Source organism: Sinohyriopsis cumingii, chromosome 2 (genome assembly GCF_028554795.1).
Source record: "Sinohyriopsis cumingii isolate HCF-2022 chromosome 2, ASM2855479v2, whole genome shotgun sequence".
Lineage (NCBI taxonomy): Eukaryota > Metazoa > Mollusca > Bivalvia > Unionida > Unionidae > Sinohyriopsis > Sinohyriopsis cumingii.
In genome coordinates this window covers 129,049,173-129,068,217 of record NC_142962.1, presented here as the reverse complement: position 1 = coordinate 129,068,217, position 19,045 = coordinate 129,049,173, and the positions used below count along the sequence as shown (strand labels likewise).

Here is a 19,045-nt window from a genome sequence, read left to right as displayed (position 1 = left end):
TCTTGAGCTGAGACGCATCAGATCCATTCACAAATATCTTTCAGATGATGCCACTAAAACACTTGTGTTCCTTAGTACTTTTAAGATTAGACTATTGTAACTCAGTTCTCTCTGGTTCGTCTTAATATCTACTCGAGAAACTTCAAAAAGTTCAAAACACATCTGCTCAGATCATCATTAGAGTACCACGATCAGAGCACACCTCCCCCTGCTCTGTACCCTACCCTACACTGGCTATCTGTTCGATCCAGAATCAAACACAAAATGTGTTCTCTGTACTACATTTTACTGCTGGGCTCCAGTCCAACATACCTATCCGACCTCACCCATGTGAACACACCAGCAAGATATTTACACTCCTCTTCTGACATTCATATTCTCATTATTCCCACTATGAAAACAAAGTCATATGGACAATGTTCTTTTGCATACCAGGGCCCAGCAAAGTGAAACGAATTGCCCACTGAGCTTTGACACAAAGACACAGTGATCCCATTCAAGAGTGCTCTTAAAACTCATTTCGACTGCAAGAACAGTCTTGAAGACCTAATAATGTTTCCTTACCTTAAATATTTTCAGCATGTTTTCTGTTTTCTAATTTCATGGTGTTTGTTTTTTTGCAGTCATATCATTATATTGGTGTTGTCCAATGTTGTAAAGTGCTTAAAGCTTCTAAAGATTAGGTGCTTTACAAAGTCCTCATTATTATTATTTATTATTAGATCTTTAATTCATTGACAGAATTAAAGATGCAACATGATCTGACCTGGTTCTCTCCATTTGTATTGTTATAGTCACATAACAACCCAAATCTCACAACCAACATATCTGTGACATCAGAGGTCCAATAGTCATGTGATTACCAACAAAAAATACCACCTTTCCATTGTTTTTGTACAGTTAATTTGAAAATATTAAATGAAAACCATGTGATTTAAAAAAGAAAGGAAACATAATTTTCAACATATTTATTTCAAGAACAGCCACCACCAGCAACCTGGAAATAGCTAGATTCATTAAGTAGAGGGTGTTGCCAATGCAGTAGTCATGTGATACACAAACCACATCGAAGTGCTCTCAGCTTGATGAATCTGTCAGTGAATTAAGGACATAACGAATGTTATACTCACAATTTCGGAGATGATAAATCATCTTCCTATCAATTTCATGCAGATAGGGCTCAGTGTAGGATATTTTAGTTTGCTAGGCAAGGTAGTAAGTGGCTTCCCTATGCCAACACCACACAATTTTGGCAAATTCAATAGGCAGAGAACTCTTATCTTGTACCCCCACATAAATGTCAGAATATCTAAAACTAGGCCAGAAAAAACCTATCTAATACACTGTAAATCAGCTACACTGTAAACCAGATTTATGAACTTGTCAAATGACCATTGTGGGGCCAGGGTCATCATAATCCCTATTATGATTAAACATGTTTTCTTTGAAAGATTAGCATCTTGGATACATATATTTTGTTGAAAGGTTCACATCTGTTGTGAAAAGCCATACAGTGCCTGTACTGCTATAATGAGATATCTTGTCACCCAGCTTGTACTGTTATGCAGTGGGTATTGCCCTAAATCAGTGACTGTGGAGTATAATACATGATGACCAGTATGAATGAGGTCTTTGTCTTTCTCTCTTATTAAGTAATTTGTTTTTTTTTTATCCAGATGACAAGGCTCTGATAAATGTTTACTGAGTCATTTTGTTTTACAGTCAGTTTTGGAGAACTGGTCATTGATTTCCTTGTAAACTTGTAGTAAATATTTTGAATTAACCTTAGTGGTTTTCTAAAGCAATATTTGTTCTTCAGAATTATGAAATGACTGATATTTCTCATGAATTATGAATGACTGATATTTCTGCTGAATTATTAATGACTCTGATATTTAAGATAAAAGTGTTGTAAATCTAGATATATGTCTGAAATTATTTTGTGGGAAGGACTAATGATGATTCAGCAGGACTAGTAAATTTCTCAGTTCTTGTGTCTACAAGTAAATTTTTATTACATTCTTGGCCTGTAGAAACCATAAAATTGTAGAAAATTAGCAAGGAAACTAATTTATCCTAAGATCTTACTTGTATTAAAATTATATATGAAAAGATCAATGTAGGTGTGATATTAACTCCAATGACAGTTTGCAATATTTGTAATATGTGTTAGATTTTAGTCAGTCATTTGATGAACACCTTCTTACACAGAGGGTAATGGTTTTGAAAGGAAATACAAGAGAGTGATGTTCTTGCTTATAATTTTATTTAAATGTCCATCATTGTTGAGAGCATATCATGTTCTTGTGTTTGGAGAATTCTCTTGTTTTATAATGCTTTTTAATTTAGTGTATTTAACAAATAGCAAGTAATTGTATATTGGCATCATTGAGATCTTTTGTTTAATGTTAAGTAGCACCATTGGTAAAGATAATTGTGAAAGAAAGTCAAAGGTGCCTGTAGTACTCAACACTTGTTAACTCTGAGAGGAGTTTATTGCAATAGTAAGAAAAATATAAAATCATCACTGGCAAATATATCATATTAAACATACATCATACCTAGTGAAGGCAGTTTTTACAAGATATGCTACATCAAATTTATGTTTGGGGGCTTCCCTAGCAACTGTATGGAAAATCAACTTTAATCTTCTTGAGAGCAGCTGTGCCAGTTTCATTAAAGCTTGGCTGCAGTGTTTTCTTTTGGCACTTTTCTATCAAACTTTTGTCACGACTGGGTCTCTTAGCACCATTGCCAGTGCAGTTTCATGTCCAGTTGAAGTTATTCAAAGAAGAAACACAATTGAATGACATGTTAATGCCACCAGTTTCTACCCAAAAGTTAGAAATTATCCCGACATGGGTCCTGCCTTATTACAGAATTTGCCTTTAAACCCATTGTATACCAGGTAAGTGATTTCAGACCCTCTTGGTCCTCTTCTTAAGGTGTTCCATTTTGTAGAATCAATTCGTTTAGGTTGAAATGACATGATGATTAAATTATGATGTCATCTAAATGGTATCCTTTATTATCTCAGTGTATCACTATGAACTCACTGCTCCGGTGGCCTAGTGGTTAGAGCATTCACCTCAGATGTGGGAGGTTGTGGGTTCAATCCTAGGCCGAGTCATACCAAAGACTTACAAAAATGGTACTAACAGCTGCCTTGCTTGGCGCTTATCATTAAGAGGTTAGTGTTAGGACTGGTTGGCCTGGTGTCAGGATAATGTGACTGGATGGGACATCATGCTATATGTTTGTGGCATGGTGCTCCAGTGCTAGACATAGACAGTGTAGTGATATGACAGAATTTGTTTTGGGGGCCCCAAGTGGCCAAGTGGTCTAAAGCGCTCTCCGTTACGGATCATTGCCATCTCACCTCTGTCTGCGTGGGTTCGAGTCTTGGATTCAGCCAATGTGGGTATGTGAGAAAGCTTGCCAGTAGCTTCTCGTGGGTCGGTGGTTCTTTCCGGGGTTTTCCTGGGTTCTTCCTCCACCATTAATACTGGCTGCCATGTATAGCCTATCGTGTGCTGAAAAATGGTGTTAAACCCTACAACAACAACAACAACAACAGAATTTGTTTTAAAGCTACGTTAAAAATCCAAATCACATTACACAATACGCTATGAACTCTTTTAGAAATTGGATGTAAAATGATACGGTTGTGACTTTTCTGTTATTATATACTTAAAATGAAAAGCTCTTGTACAAGTTATACATGAGACTTTGGGATATTGGATCACTTGAAACCTTAGGTTAGTAAAGATATAAAATTTTCAAACATTTAAGTACTCTAACATTTCACAAGCAATCATCCTTAATGAATTTCAGAAAAAATTCATTGTACCAGTACCTTCAATTTTCCAGTAAGACGGACAGCATTGTGTCTGTCCATTCGTAATTAATGTAATTTTAATGAAATTCAGTATTTTTGAGAAAATTTCATTGTACCTTCAAGTTTCCAATAAGTGTATGCATTGTATCTGCCTATTGGTACTTTATCAAATGTTGCTGTTGTGCTGAAATGAAAGATCATCAGAATTCAGTGATGCCAAATATTGTGATTTCTAGTAATAATTCTACACCTAGGATTTTTATCTCACTTTATCTCACTCACCAGGCACTTGTTTTTAAGTAATTTTAATCTTGTTTCCTAATGATAATGTTTGAAGGCAGTGGTTTAAAAATAGTCTGAGGAATAAGAAAGAAATGGTTTATTACAAACAGGTTGGCCTGGTGTCAGGATAATGTGACTGGGTGGGACATCATGCTTCATGTCTGCAGCATGATGCCCCAGTGCTAGACATCAAAACTGTTAAAGCTATGATAAAAATCAAAATCACACACATACAGAACTTAAATAATTAAGGAATTAAAAAATTTTATTGTATTTCTAGGGGTATTGGGTTGCTGGTTGGAGTGGAGATTGTGATGGACAAACAATCTAGAAAACCTGCCAAAGAAGCTGCGGAGATTCTGGCTTACAAGTATGATATTTTATAGCAAATACTTGGCTCTGTATTTTGTTAGCTTAGATAATTGATTTTTTGCTACATTCCATACATGGAAAAGCAAGTCACAGTGGTGACCTCTATGGCAGTGCCTGGCATTGTTGTAAACATTTTTGGTAATGTTTTGGTTAAAGTTTTACATAAAATTTGAAATGCAGGCCATTGCCATCTCATCTTTGATATTTTTGGCATAAAGATGAATGGGTTAATTTTATGAAAATTTTACAAAATTAAAACATTTTAATGCTAGATATACTGTTGAAAATATATTATTTATAAATCCTCTGTTAATTATTTTGTACCATTTGTAGAGCAAGTTCTAACAACCTTTTTTTAAATACTTTCTGCGGGTGGTCTTTGGATTTTAGGGGGCCAGTGAACCAAGAGGAAACTCTAACCTTGGATGGATGACCCCCAACTAATCACCTGTTTCAAGATAGACTTGGTATTTAACTATATTTTTGGAGCTGTGATAGTTCACTTGGTAGAGCATTGAACTTGTAATCCAAGAGACTTGGGTTCATTGCCCACCCAGCCTGCCTGGGTCATCTGCCTTGAGCGACTTAGCATGATCTTTCCAGTGATGTGTTAAAAGTGCGTTTTAAACCAACAACTCTTACAAAGGAGTAAGGAAGCCTACATTCTGCTTAGCATGCTCTTGGAAAGAGGAATGCTGTTTAATTTATATTTTTTCAAACATCATTGATTAAACTTTTAACAAATGGTGTGACTAGAGAGTCCAGTTCTTGAAATGCTGTAGTATCCACAGGAATCCCCAGAATGTTATATCCACTACCGGATCTGCCAGGGCACAGGAATTGGTCAAAATTTGTACATATTTGCACACTTGGAGAGCAGTGATGGATGAAAACTTCCAAAAATTAGTCTCAAGTTGTGCATGTAAAAATGTACTCTGTGCAGTAAATAATTTTTATTTAACATTTACCCATGAGCTTGTCACAACATAAGTCATGCAGCTGGCAGTTTTATTGTAAGGTTTATTATGACATCTGCCTCTTTCTGTCCTGGACTCCACATCTAAAGATCATCTACAGGACCAAGTGAACGCTCTGAAATGGTACCTTAAAAGAACCAAGCTGTTGTGTTCTGGGAGACCCTGTATGTTCATACCAGAAGAGCTCATTCAGGCAGGAGGAGTAGAGATAGTTACAGTCCTAACAACAAGATATGGCAGACAGGAGAATGGCCCACCACATGGGCTAAATCTTTGGTCATTGTGTTCCCCAAGAAAGGAAACCTTCAGCTATGCCAAACTACAGAACCATCAGTCTGATCAGCCACCCAAAGTCATGCTGAAGATAATTCTCAACAGACTAAAGCCTCAGGCAGAGAAAATTATTGCTGAAGAGCAGGAAGGCTTCTAAGCAGGAAGGAGCACCACAGAATAAATCTTCAGTCTCAAACTCCTTTGCAAGAAACACCTTCAGCATCAACAAACTCTATAACATGTCTTTGACAGGGTATGGCATATGGCCTTATGATACACTATGAGGAAGTACAACATAGCTCAAACCTGGTGTGGGTTGTTGAGCACCACTTTGACAAAGCCACCAATGCTGTCCTCATCAGTGGTAGCAGAGGAGATTGGTTCTGAACAAGAGTTTGAGTTAGACAGGGATGTATACTGTCACCTACATGCTTCAATATTTTCCTGGAAAGGATCATAGATGATGCCTTGCATGAACATTGATCACTGTCAGCATCAGAGGAAGAACAATCACCAACCTTTGCTTTGCAGATGATATTGATGGATTAGCAGGAGTTGATAAAGAACTGTCAGACTTGGTTGAGCGCCTCAACAGAACCTCCACAGCATATGGTATGGAGATTAACACCGAAAGAAAAAAAAACTGATGACAAACAACACCAGTGGCATCATTGCAGAAATAAAGGTCAGTGGACAGAAGCTGGAAACTGTCAAAAGCTTCAAGTACATGGAATCAATTATCACTACTGTACAGGATTGCCCAGACAACAGCAGCAGTAACAAGGTTGAGAACAATATGGAAAGACACCAACATTGCTCTTGGTTCTGAAATAAAGCTAATGCGCTGGATTTTCATATCCATTTTTCTGTATGCTTGTGAAACATGGATGCTCACATCAGATCTAAAAGAAGGATTCAAACCTTCTAAATGAAATGCTGCTGTAAGACAGCTCATACATTGACCATGTAACCAACAAAGAGGTCCACAGCAGGATCCAATGAGCCACTGGACCCTATTAAGACCTCTTGACCACTGTGAAAAAACACAAACTGAAGTAGTACAATCATGTCTCAAGATCATCTGGACTGACAAAAAACAATCTTGCAAGGCACAGTGTGGGTGTGCAGAAGAAGAGGCAGGCAGAAATAGAGGTCGGAAGACAACATTAAAGAGTGAACATGCATGGGGTTTGGAGATTCCCAAAGGGCAGTAGAGAACAGGGAAAGATGGGAGAGAATCGGCTGTAAAGTCAGTTGTGGTGCCCCAATGACCTCTTGGGTTACGGGATTGATGATGATGATGTGTGGTGTTATATTTTTTCTTTCATTCAGATTTGAATTTCCAGTCATTACATAGGCTTCTATGAAAACATGCTAATTCTCAAGTGGACAATGTCACTTTTTTGTGGTCATGTGCAGTGATCCCCCTGGGGACTGCAAAACACTTTTTAAAAGAGTTTTAAAAAACCCACAAACACACACAGGGAATATGGCATGTATGGTACAGGGGTGATGGTGGGAATAATCAAACAAATCCTAGATAATTGCTGTATATATTCACTTATAAAGCAAGTCCAACTACAAACTGCATAGACCTGGATCTGCTGTCACATAAAGTGCCAGTAGATCTGGGTCTGTGTAGTTTGTTAGGAGTAATCATAGAACAAAGAACATAGGCCCTGATTTGCATTATGCTATAGCAGATCTGGAGCTTTGTTGTTTGCAATATGACTCAACTTGTAAGCAAGTACATATGGTAATGCAAGTAGGATCATGTGAGTACGTTGTATGCTATAAATTAAGATGACCATAGATCTTGGCTGAATCTCACAGTATTAAGGCCAGTATTTTGAGTAAAGCATAACAAAAAAAGAATGCAATATTTGGAACCAAAGTGAGTGATCGGTTTGGGCAGTATGTCAAAGTCTGGCTTTCCTTTAGATTTTCATGTCCTAACCTCAAAAATATAATGATCTATTTTTGTTTTTTGGTAGTCTGTCATTGTTTATTAAAGATGTTTTACAGTGTTTTGATACTACAATGCAGTCTCATTTGAAATATTGTTGGTACTCAGTTGATATAACACCTTCATTTATTTGAGAATCATGCTGGTTCAAACAGTTGGGTCAGACACTTTGGATTGCTTGATCTTATGTTTAGAATCCAGAAGCTAAACCGGTTTTGTCAATACTTGTGGACATCCATTGTCTTATGGTATATAAGGAGAGCCTGTTAACTGCAGCTGTTACAACTTAGCTTTAGCTAATACTTTTGCAATTAGCTTCATAGAAAATATATTTAACTGGCATCATTTTTAATTTAACTATTTAGTAAGTAATACACAACGGCGTCAATAGTGTCCACCCAGAAAAGGCAAAACTGGTTTTTGCACACAGGTGGTCTTTATTCACAGGTTCACCTTTCAGAATTAGTTTATTATCAATTGTCATGCATCAAATATAATTATTATCATTATTATTATTATTATTATTATTTTATAGGCATTATTCAGCAAGATCATAAAATATATAATGTATGTTGTTCTCTCCCATATGTATGTTCCACTTGAGATTACTTTATCCTGATCACTTTAATCCATCCAATTAAATAATTCATTACTGACTTTAGATAATCACTGATTTTACTTTGGTCATGATTGACAGCTTGACAGCTTACATACGATTGTAAAACAGGACTGACTCTCTGGTGAGTCAGCTTGTATACATTTATCTTGGAAACAGCTGTTGACAATTCAGAAACAATATCTGGATTAGCTAGTTCAAAGCTGCTCAACTTGCTGAGATCAAATGACAGCCTGTGTGAGAAACCTGTGATGAATAGGAAATCAAAAAGTCATATATGGCTATACTTTATGACCCATGAATCAAAACTTTGCCTGTCTTTGCAGACAGGTTTTAAATATTGAATGACACCTTACCCAAATGAAAAGGGATGTAAATCATACCTCTTCTCAAAGATAACTTTTCTTATTAGAGAAATCTGTATTTCACAGACTAATAGATGAAGATATAAAAATACACCTGTCACACTGGTATAAAAAAGTGATTTCCAATACTGCTGCAACAACATAACTATAATTACCACCATCCAGTAAAAAAATTGCTTTGGCACTCTACCATGGTAAAAACTGCCTAGCTTTCAAATATGACAAAATGACACCTTTGAGTAACATTAATTTTGTTGACTGGAGTACAGTGAGTACAAACAAGTTAAGAAATGTTTGCATATCGATTCACATTTTATTCTTTTATGTGAAAAATGCCTTCCTCATGATGCAAAAGTTTGCATAGATTGAGTGGTCACTGTAGATATGCTTCAGTGACCACTTAAGGCAAGGAGAAACCATTGTTTGGTTAGGAAATATGGGCAGCTGACCACAGAAATCAGGTGACCATTACACACATGACATTTATATTGATGACTGGTTGGACAGGTTTGACTGTATTTGGATTGTCATTGAAATATGTATAATTTTTTCAGGCTTAAGGAACAGAAAATCATCATTGTCAACGAAGGACCAGATAAGAATGTGATGACCCTTAGTCCACCAATGTGTTTTACATGTGATAATGCCCGTCATGTTGTGCAAGCATTGGACAAGGCATTGCGACAGATTGAAAATGATGCATCACAGGTTGGACTTACAAGTTCTGATGGCTTTCCCAGGATTGAAACCCCTGATTCAGCCCAAGTTCCTTTCAACATCCTGAGTGATTTCTCCCTTGACAGCAGCAAGGGCACAAAAAGAGTACGTGAGAAAGATGACGATGATGATGATGCAACTGATGGAAAAAAAACCTGTATTGGATATGATGAAATGGATTGAGTAGACATCAGTTTTTGATCACCTGTAATTTAAGAGACATGAAAAGAAATCAGAAATTGATTCTTACAATTTAAGTTTTGTTCCAAATGGCTTCTTAAAAAGATTTTAAGTGAATGCTTATTTTACATAAAATTTATGAAATAATTTCTAATTTCTACAAGCTTTTATGAACTTAACATTGAAATAAGTTGATGAGTTTCATTACTTAATAAATATACATAGATGCTTTGTATGAGTATATTGCTAAAGTCCATTTATACATGGTCTGATACACATCCAGTTTTCTTTAGTAAAATACTTTAACAGATTAAAAATAATAGCAGAAAAAGACACAAGAGCTCAGTTATTTTGAACAGATAAATAAATGTTGATTTCAGCTAGATGTATCATTTGTAACAGAGAGTAGATGCAGAAATTCCTGTACAGTCAGTGCAGTGTTATATTTGTACCCTCTTTAGCACTTAACTTTTTTGTAAAGAAGAAATCAAATACCAGTCATATCGATAATACTTTGCAGAAAATCAGCCACAATGACATTAAAGATATGACTGATTTGAACAGGAATTTATTTATCTTTGATCATCTGTTATAAATGATACTCCTAACTTAAACTGACAGTTCTTTACCAGTTCCAAATGAACTGATCACTCATGTTGTCCAAGTGTGTGGTATAATAGTCAGTCGAGAACTTATTCAAGAAAGAGAAACATTGGCAGAGCTCACGTAGTGAAAAATATTATTTTGGAGCTACAGTATCCAAAAGACAATACACGTGAGCTTTGGAAATTATACATGACAACCATAAAGAACAATTTCCTGGCTTACCTAAGCTAGCTATGTATATGCCTTTCAGACAGTGGACTGAAAGAAGAACTCTCAGCACAGACCAATATTAATACACAGATTAGGAATTGATCGTGCTAAAAAAACAATCAACAGATTTATGCTCTGACTATAAGAGGTGACATCTTTTAAAGATTTTGGTTTCAATAGAGCTCTAACAGAGTGGAGCAGAGAGAAAGAGAGACCGATATTGAACTATTAAGTAAATATTGAACTGTTAAGTAAATATTGAACTGTGGCCATATCCTCCTTCACCTCCATTTTTTTCTACTGCCCCATTATACTAGCAGCACTCAGCTAGATATGATGCAGTATTCTCACAAGCATTACTATCATTTGTTATGTATATCTCTATTGTGTGTTTGGCTTTTGTCCATGATGATATATTGTATGGGTAATTTTGTAAACAACATATTACATAGCTAAATTATATCTATGATTGTAGATTATAACATAATTTTAATATAATTAATACTTGTGGGTAAACATGTTTACTTGGATCTGAGTTCAGGACATTGGTTTTCCCCTTGGAAAATCCTAGTCTACCTGAAGTTTGTCATGTTCTTTATTTAGACTTTAAGTAAAAGACCTGATCTTGTTTATGACTCTCATGCTGGTCCTTTTATTATGTCTTAGGTTTTTATATAGAAGTTGTTTCCTGGGGAATATTCATTCCTGTCTTAACATCTGTAGTGGAGCCAGTCTTTTAGTTGTGTTCAGTTTTTATTCGAGAGGATTTATTTATTTCATTTATTCATTGGAATTACAAAGTGCTCATTAATCCTTTTCAGACTAAATCACTATTTTGGGATTTTTGTGCATTCACTCAAAGACATTTTGGATTGTATCATTATGATACATCTAGACTGTTAGCACATTATCACTACTCCAGCTTATTGGTATATCAGCACATTAAAATTGGAATTCATTCAGAATAGCACTGGAATTCATTCAGAACACTCTATACATTTGAACTTGTGATCAAACTTGTAAAAATATTTGGAATTTAATTCAAAATACTGAAAGCTCTTTTTAAATTTTCACTTTGTATTCTCAGTAAATAAATTATTTGTTGAATTTTAATAAACTTTTGGATTTGCTCTTTTCTGTTACTTAGCTTAAGACCATAGAGTCATAACACTTTGTTTGATCTCACTATGACAATAGAAGGCTCTTCCGTCCAGGCATCAATCGAGCAAGTCTTTCACTAGTTACCACCAGAGTTTTGTTCTCCTCCTTCTCCATAAACAGCTTGTTTCAGAGTTCAAGCATTTGTTGACATGCTAATCATCAGACTTACCATCATTCAACTGTTGTCGCTGTCGAGTTGAGTGACTGACTTAGAGGGCATATGAGAGAAATGGCAACCATAGGAAGGCAAAGCACTCATCAGTAAGCAATATAGTAGATGTCTTGCACTGTGCAAGTAGGGACCAATTTTGTTGATTACATATCCCATTACCCACTCCAACGTAAGGAATTGACATGGTTATGGAGGATATGTTGGCCCTGTTCGATCACTCTCTGACTCAGCCATCGAAATCTGATGACACGAGGTCAATAATGACACTGATTCTGCCTATTATGTTGAATTATGGGCCAGCTAATGTTGAACAATATCATGTATGCCATTCCAGCATTAGTGCACTGTCACTTGTAGGATTCAGTATGTCCATGACAGTTCCACAATTGATAATGTTATGGAAGACAAGATGGCCATGTTCTGTCACAATCAGACTCAATCATTCATATTGGATTGCACCAGCTCAATGGCGATCTTATCTATAAAGTGAAATGAGGGGTCCAACTATGCTAATCAATATCTCATACCGCAATGCACCCAGCTTTCTTCATGGTTATTTGTGCGACAGTACCCAGTTAATATGGGCTCTTCTCTGGGGAAACAGTACCATAAATCTAATACAAGTTCAAAACCGTGATTATTGAGAATCATTGTGGATAAAAGCAGAGAGAAGGAAATCATCGATCTAATATCACATAATCTTTCCTCACATCTGTAGACTGACCCTCACTGGGAAGTGACATATAGTTAGCGGAGACATATCGTATAACACCATGATGATTCCATGCTATTTATAACAATAGTGTATGTTATAAAGTCATCAAAAACTATTAATTTATAACTTACATGGTTGTTTCATAAGTAATCTACCAGTACAGCAGGAGAACAAAAAATGGTTATAAATTGATGGCACTTAAAATTTATTCTGATACTCTTCAGGAAACAAAGAAGCAAGCATTCCAATTATGCACGTTTCTTTTTTTCCTAGGAAGCCTTCCAACATTTCAACTGAATAAAGAATGAAGAATATTAGATATTAATACAAGGTGCAGAAGCTGTAAGTATTCAGCTCCAAATCCCTCGCTGCTGAAAGTAAAAGACTGTAGGCAACATCATTAATTTATATAGACATTATTGGGCATTAACGGAAAGGAATAAATTCAAATTCTTCTTTCAATATGAAGCAAATAAAGCATTGATTATACTTGCTTCCATACCTATAAAAGTCAAAAACTAATATACATTTTACAGCATGAAGCTCAAATGGTAAATAAATTTGACTAATTTTAAACACATGAACTGCAGGAATCAAAGTCATAGCAAATATGATTAGTATTTATTAAATTTATGTAAATAAATATATTATGAAACTGTATAGTATGAAACTGGTCAGTGGAGAGAAGAGAGATATACTCATGTTTGCTTCCAAATGTGCTGATTGTTTAAACATAATAATAATACAATCACCATTAATTTTTTTCTCCTGCTTTTTTTCCTAATGTGTTTGTATAAACAAAAAGTGGCTGTCTTAATTGCTCTAGACCAACAGACAAATAACTTGAGAGGGTAATTCATTATCAGAGGGCACTACTGTTTTTTTCTAATTTATTGTCATGAAAGGAATGCTAATAAGTTTTAGATGTGACCTTTCATGACTATATAGTCAGTAGTCCATTCTTGTCCATCTATTTGTCTTCCTTGTCTATGCTCTAACTCCCGTACTGCTTCATTTTTAGAAATTAGACTTGCACTTTGGGTGAGCATGTGTAGTGCATCACAACAGTCACTGTAACCTACTTTTCATGATTTACTGAGAACCAAAACAGTGGTTAAATATTGTGTCTGGGCTCTAATTGCACTGACTTTCACCCACTGCCATCCAACAGGTGCTAAAGAAGTGATGTGTTGCTTACTAAAGGTAGGCTGGATTTCGAAGACATTAAAATTGCTTTAAAAATTAGTTGATCCCTCCTGTATTGGCTGTAGCTATTATATATTAAAACACAAAATGTGTACATTGTATGCATATTTGGATGAACATGTTACACACAAAACATGGATCATTGTATCCTTCCATATTTATCATATATCTTGGGATACCACATTTGTTGGGACACCATAAATTAGTTTTTAAAGTAAAATTATTTTGCACTTATGTTCTGGGATGCAATTTATTTGAGTCATAAGTTGTGGGACACTTTTAAATCCTATGAAAATTACTTGTCAAAAAATTGCCCTCAAGCTTAAATTTTATTGTGAAAAAACATATTAAACTGTGTACATGTACTTGTGATAAATCTCTTTAATCCACTGCAGCATCATCTCCTCATCAACCTAGCCCTTATCCTGCATATGTACCATCTATCCTTTCTGTGCCTGCATATGTTAGTTCCGTCATATTGTGTACAATTGTCATTGGAGGCAACACATCCCCTGCTCAGGGTTCCCATGCTACGGGAAAATGGGATAAAGACAGGAGAAATGATAAGTTTTTTCCTAACTGTGATATGTCCATGAACTTTGAAAATATTGATGAAAGTCAGGAAAAACCCGAAAATTTTCCACCACCACTTTACGCCCGAAACAATCACATAATTGTGTCATAGCTAAACTGATCATGAGTTAAATGTATCAAGTTCTAACCAGAATATTTGGAGGGTGCAGTATGGATCATTTGGTTGCTTGCAATAAACATATATGCTGAGTCAATCCGAACGCCCACTGGATTAGATTCATCTAGTAGACTTATATTTTCAAAGTCAGCTCAATATCCATCTTTCCTTACATGGAAGGTTTGAAAACCAGTCTAGCATCACAAGAGGCCAACATGGTGGTGGCAAAGTGTAGCTGCTTACTGGAAATGAAATGTGACCTGGTAATTGCAATTTGCATTGCTAGTCGCATGAGTACACAAATCTAACAACCCACATTTTCAAATGTTGTAGAGAAGAAAATAAAAAATATTGAATGAAAGTTGTATACTGGTTCTAATAAAAAATACAAAAAGGAAAGAACAAAATTTTTTCCATATTTATATATTCTGAGAACAACTTCTGGAGTTTTGTTGTATCACGTGACTACCATGTTGACATGTGTTCTCTGCTTGATAAATCAGACTGGCCAGATTGCTTGTTTTTTACAAAAAGTATCTGGCTTTCATTTAATATAATTGAATTTCTGTACAACAGTATTATAAAGTAGTTTGTTGTTGATATCACATGACTATTGGACTTCCAATGTCGTCATTTGAGATTTGTGAAGTCATGTGACTAGTACTGTGTCAGGTTTGATCTACGCCGTAGTTTTGTTTTGTCTGTCGGTGGATTAACGACATAACAATTATAATACTTAACATTTCTGAGAAAATAAATCATTTTCCTATCGACATCATGTAGGTATGAGTCAATATTAGATAAGTTTAATTTTCTAGGCCCGTGGGTAAGCGACTACCATACGTTACTACTGCATGGTGGCGGCAAATTCCAAATTTCTGATATGCAGTTGCAATGACCCACACCCCAACCAAAATGTCCAAGTATGAAAAATGGGGTGGGAATATTCGGAGGAAAATGGACTGCTATTCGTTTGAAGCCAAATTTTTAGTCTAAATTGTTGAATCTCAGAGCTGAAATGAGAAATTGTCATCCTTTGTATTATATATTAAAAAATTATACAAGCCCCTGTATCAATACAGGTTTGGGGACTGATTTAACAAATTACATGAAGACAAGTTGATTTTACAGAAAATTCAGTCCTTGTTTATACAACAGTATATAATTTTGAAGGTCTTTTGTCAAAATTTAAATCAACCCTTTTGAAAATGTTTTTTAAATGATGGATTTTTAACCAGATCGTCTTGAGGAGATTAGGTTGTTTGAAAAATCTTGTTTGGAATTTTATTGGCACAGATAAATTCTGGGTTAAACTCTTCATTACAAGACAAGATTCTAGTTATTTGTGTTTATTTTATTTTTTTATCATGTAATAGGAGATATATATATATATATATATATATATATATATATATATATATATATATATATATATATATATATATATATATATATATATATATATATATATATATTGCTATAGAATTCTTTAGAATTAAAGGTTTGAAAGCAAGCAAAACATAATTTATGTTCATTATGTTGTTTCCACTTAGCAACATAATGAAGCAAAATAAATTTAGAATTTGTATTCTGTACATTGAAATGACTTTACATGCCAATTTATAGGAATCTAATCAAACTTGTTTTGTGTGATACATTTTGTGGTTTTGTACATGATCATCTTTTCTGACTTTGATGTTTTTGGAGAGTCTTGAAAGAGAAACATCTTTAGATTAGAAAATACATGTTTTATAATCTAAAATGTTCTTTAATTCCATTCAGTAATGGTCATATGTGAACCTTGAAAAAAGTAATTTCATTCTGGAAAACCCCTGGAAATGACCTGTACATTTTTCTTTAGAAAAGCATGGGAACCATGCTTGCTGCAGAAACTACAAGGACTAAAGTTTGATTTTTTTAAAATCTGCACCAGTCACACTTTTAACCCCCTTCTTATTGTCAATCCATCCAGGAATGAGACCAAAGTACGGGGGCCCCAAGTGGCCGAGTGGTCTAAAGCGCTTTCTGTTATGAATCACTGCCATGTCACCTCTGTCTGCGTGGGTTCGAGTCTCAGATTTAGCTAATGTGGGTTATGTGAGAAAGCTTGTCAGTAGCTTCTCATGGGTCGGTGGTTCTTTCCGGGGTTTTCCTGGGTTCTTCCTCCACTATTAATACTGGCTGCCATATATAGCCTATCGTGTGCTGAAAAATGGCATTAAACCCTACAACAGCAATAACAACAACAACCAAAGTACGTGGGAGTTTTGTTCATGGTAATGATGATATTGTCCACAAAATCATCTTCTCTTAGGGCCTTCATGAATTCATGGAATGTTTTTATTTTTCTCCTCCAAATCTTCTGGAAGATGCTGGGTCATAAATGTCTGGACATGAAGTGCTAGATTGTGTCACTTTAAAACCTGCTCTGTTGTTTCAATTTGTTTTCAAAGTTCCTGTGATTACAGGTTAGAAGATACCAAAGTTGGCTTCCCTAGGTTGGCTGACTTTTTTTATCTTAAAAGAATCTAAAGTTCACTTCTTGTGATGACTTGCTTCGTAGTAAACTGACCTTTGTATTTGATATCCCACTGGTAATTTCAAACAAGAATTTATTGCTTGCTACCAGGAATGTTATTCACCACTGGGCTTCCATTTGTTTGCCATTTATAATCATAATTGATACAACCTGGCATAAATGTCTGCAGAGTAAATAGTATACACATGATTAACTTGCTTTAATAATACTTTTTTTGCCAGTGGAAAGATTGTCACTTGCACTCAAGTAAATGCAGTTTCTAGTAGTGATTTTTTTTTGTGAGATATTGTTTATTTTGCACCTTACACCATGGCAGGTGCATTAAGAGATTGGTTCATATTTTTTTCTCTCTCTAATTTTTGATTTTCCTGGATCCAGTTTTCAGTCTGATAACATAATCAAACTTTTGAGGACAACCAAACATTATTTGTTTCTCTATACTCACATACATGGACAATGTCATGTCTTACCTGACATAATTGATACAACAATGGATGCATGCACTACATATGTGCAGTTCACAGATATATTTTTGTCTTTAAAAAATTGCTCATGAAGAACAATAAAGAGGAATAAATGATAACAAAACAATGTTAGGTTCTTTCATTTATCAGATAAGCATTTTACTGATCTTATTTTATTGTAACATGCATATTTTATTGTAACATGCAATGCAACACAGTTTATTTAATTTCTCAAGTCTTGGGACATATGATCTAGGTGAAAAAAGTTTCACAGTGTGTTCTGGGACAGGAAAAAAAAATGTTTTTTATTGTGTCCCAGTATATATAGTAAATAGGGTACTTTACAGAATTTGTTATTAATTGCTAAACAAATTTCTCCATGCTATGATGCTAACACTTAACCGATTGTAATTAAATTTTTACTAAGAATGCAATTTGGGATAATGTTCAAGTTTCAAACAAAATTGGCTCACTAGAATGTATTTTTCACACATTTTTTCAAAATGGCTTAAAAAATGTTTCAATCCTGTTAGTTTGAGCTGCCTTGTTTGAGCACTACATCTATTGATATTAAACTTACCCATTGATGTTTATCATAGGATGGGATGGATATATGTTGCTCACCAACACTGAGTCACTGTGACCTACTATTTAGTACAAAAAACCAGATGACAGTTATTTCTTGGATTTAATTCCAATATATCTGTATATATTGCTATAAAAATTAAAAATGGAGCATTTTACACATTTCCAGGATTGTGAACACTACTTAAATATGGTGTGCATGTAAAATTATAACACGTTTTAGCTCAACTATTACACCATGAATGCATCTTAGAATAAAAACATTTCACATTAAAACTGGGTCACTATGAGCTTATTTCTAGGATTTTGAACACTACCAAAAAATGGTGTGTTTAAATTATGACCCATTTAACCTGTTACCATTAAACATGCATGTCAAATGCATTTGGTGAAATCAGTTGTCACATAAAAACTTAGTTGTTGAGACCTACATTCTGTAGTTAGTAGGCCATGCTAAAATATATTAATGTCAGAGAAGTGGAGGTTATCTGTGAGTTCCTGCGCAATAACAATTCTACTAGATAATCAGGGAAGGCCTAGCAGGTGCATTTACACTGATACAGTTTCACCTGATTCAATTTGTAAAAGATAGAATTCTGAACAGCACAGCTAAATGTCACAAGTAATGAGTTTAAACCCTGTAGTGTCCTTTGATAATACAATTCCCTTCAGATTTTAATATATTTAGTATTTTGATCTTGGAGATGAAAACAACTTAATTTTGATATATATGCATGTAAGAAAACAAAACCAAATGAAATGGGATTGCACTTCATGGCGTTGATTTATTTTGCAGATTTGATGACAGGTTTTACAGCGTTTTAAATTTCTGACATGCTGCATCATTTTCAAGGAATGAAATTCAGCATTTTTATAAATTTTTCAATTTCTATAAGTTTTTAGTCTCTTCAGAAACTTATTAAAAATGGGTACATAGGATATTTGATAAAAACTGAAGTGAGTTTAGTTTTCCTTAAAAAATCAAAGGTATTCCAAGCATTGGTCTTGGCACATAAATTGCAACTCTAATGGATTTCATATTTTACTACACACAAAGTGATCCATTAATAAATTTTATTTTGGAGACTCCTATCAGTCATTTATCTTCTA

At 34.9% G+C, this 19,045-nt stretch overlaps 1 protein-coding gene across 1 annotated transcript; it reads left to right on the top strand.

The window, feature by feature from the left end:
- Positions 1-4,404: 4,404 nt before the first annotated feature.
- LOC149805812 (ethanolamine-phosphate phospho-lyase-like) lies at positions 4,405-17,477 on the top strand. Its single transcript, XM_089950522.1, has 2 exons — positions 4,405-4,490; positions 9,244-17,477. Exons 1-2 carry the CDS (start codon positions 4,435-4,437, stop codon positions 9,587-9,589), a joined length of 402 nt encoding a protein of 133 aa, XP_089806648.1. The 5' UTR covers positions 4,405-4,434; the 3' UTR covers positions 9,590-17,477.
- The last annotated feature ends 1,568 nt before the right edge of the window (positions 17,478-19,045 follow it).

Coding starts and splice junctions, on each gene's coding strand:
- LOC149805812 (XM_089950522.1), top strand. CDS start 4,435: ATGGACAAACAATCTAGAAAACCTGCCAAAGAAGCTGCGGAGATTCTG. Junction 4,491..9,243: donor GCGGAGATTCTGGCTTACAA/GTATGATATTTT, acceptor TAATTTTTTCAG/GCTTAAGGAACAGAAAATCA.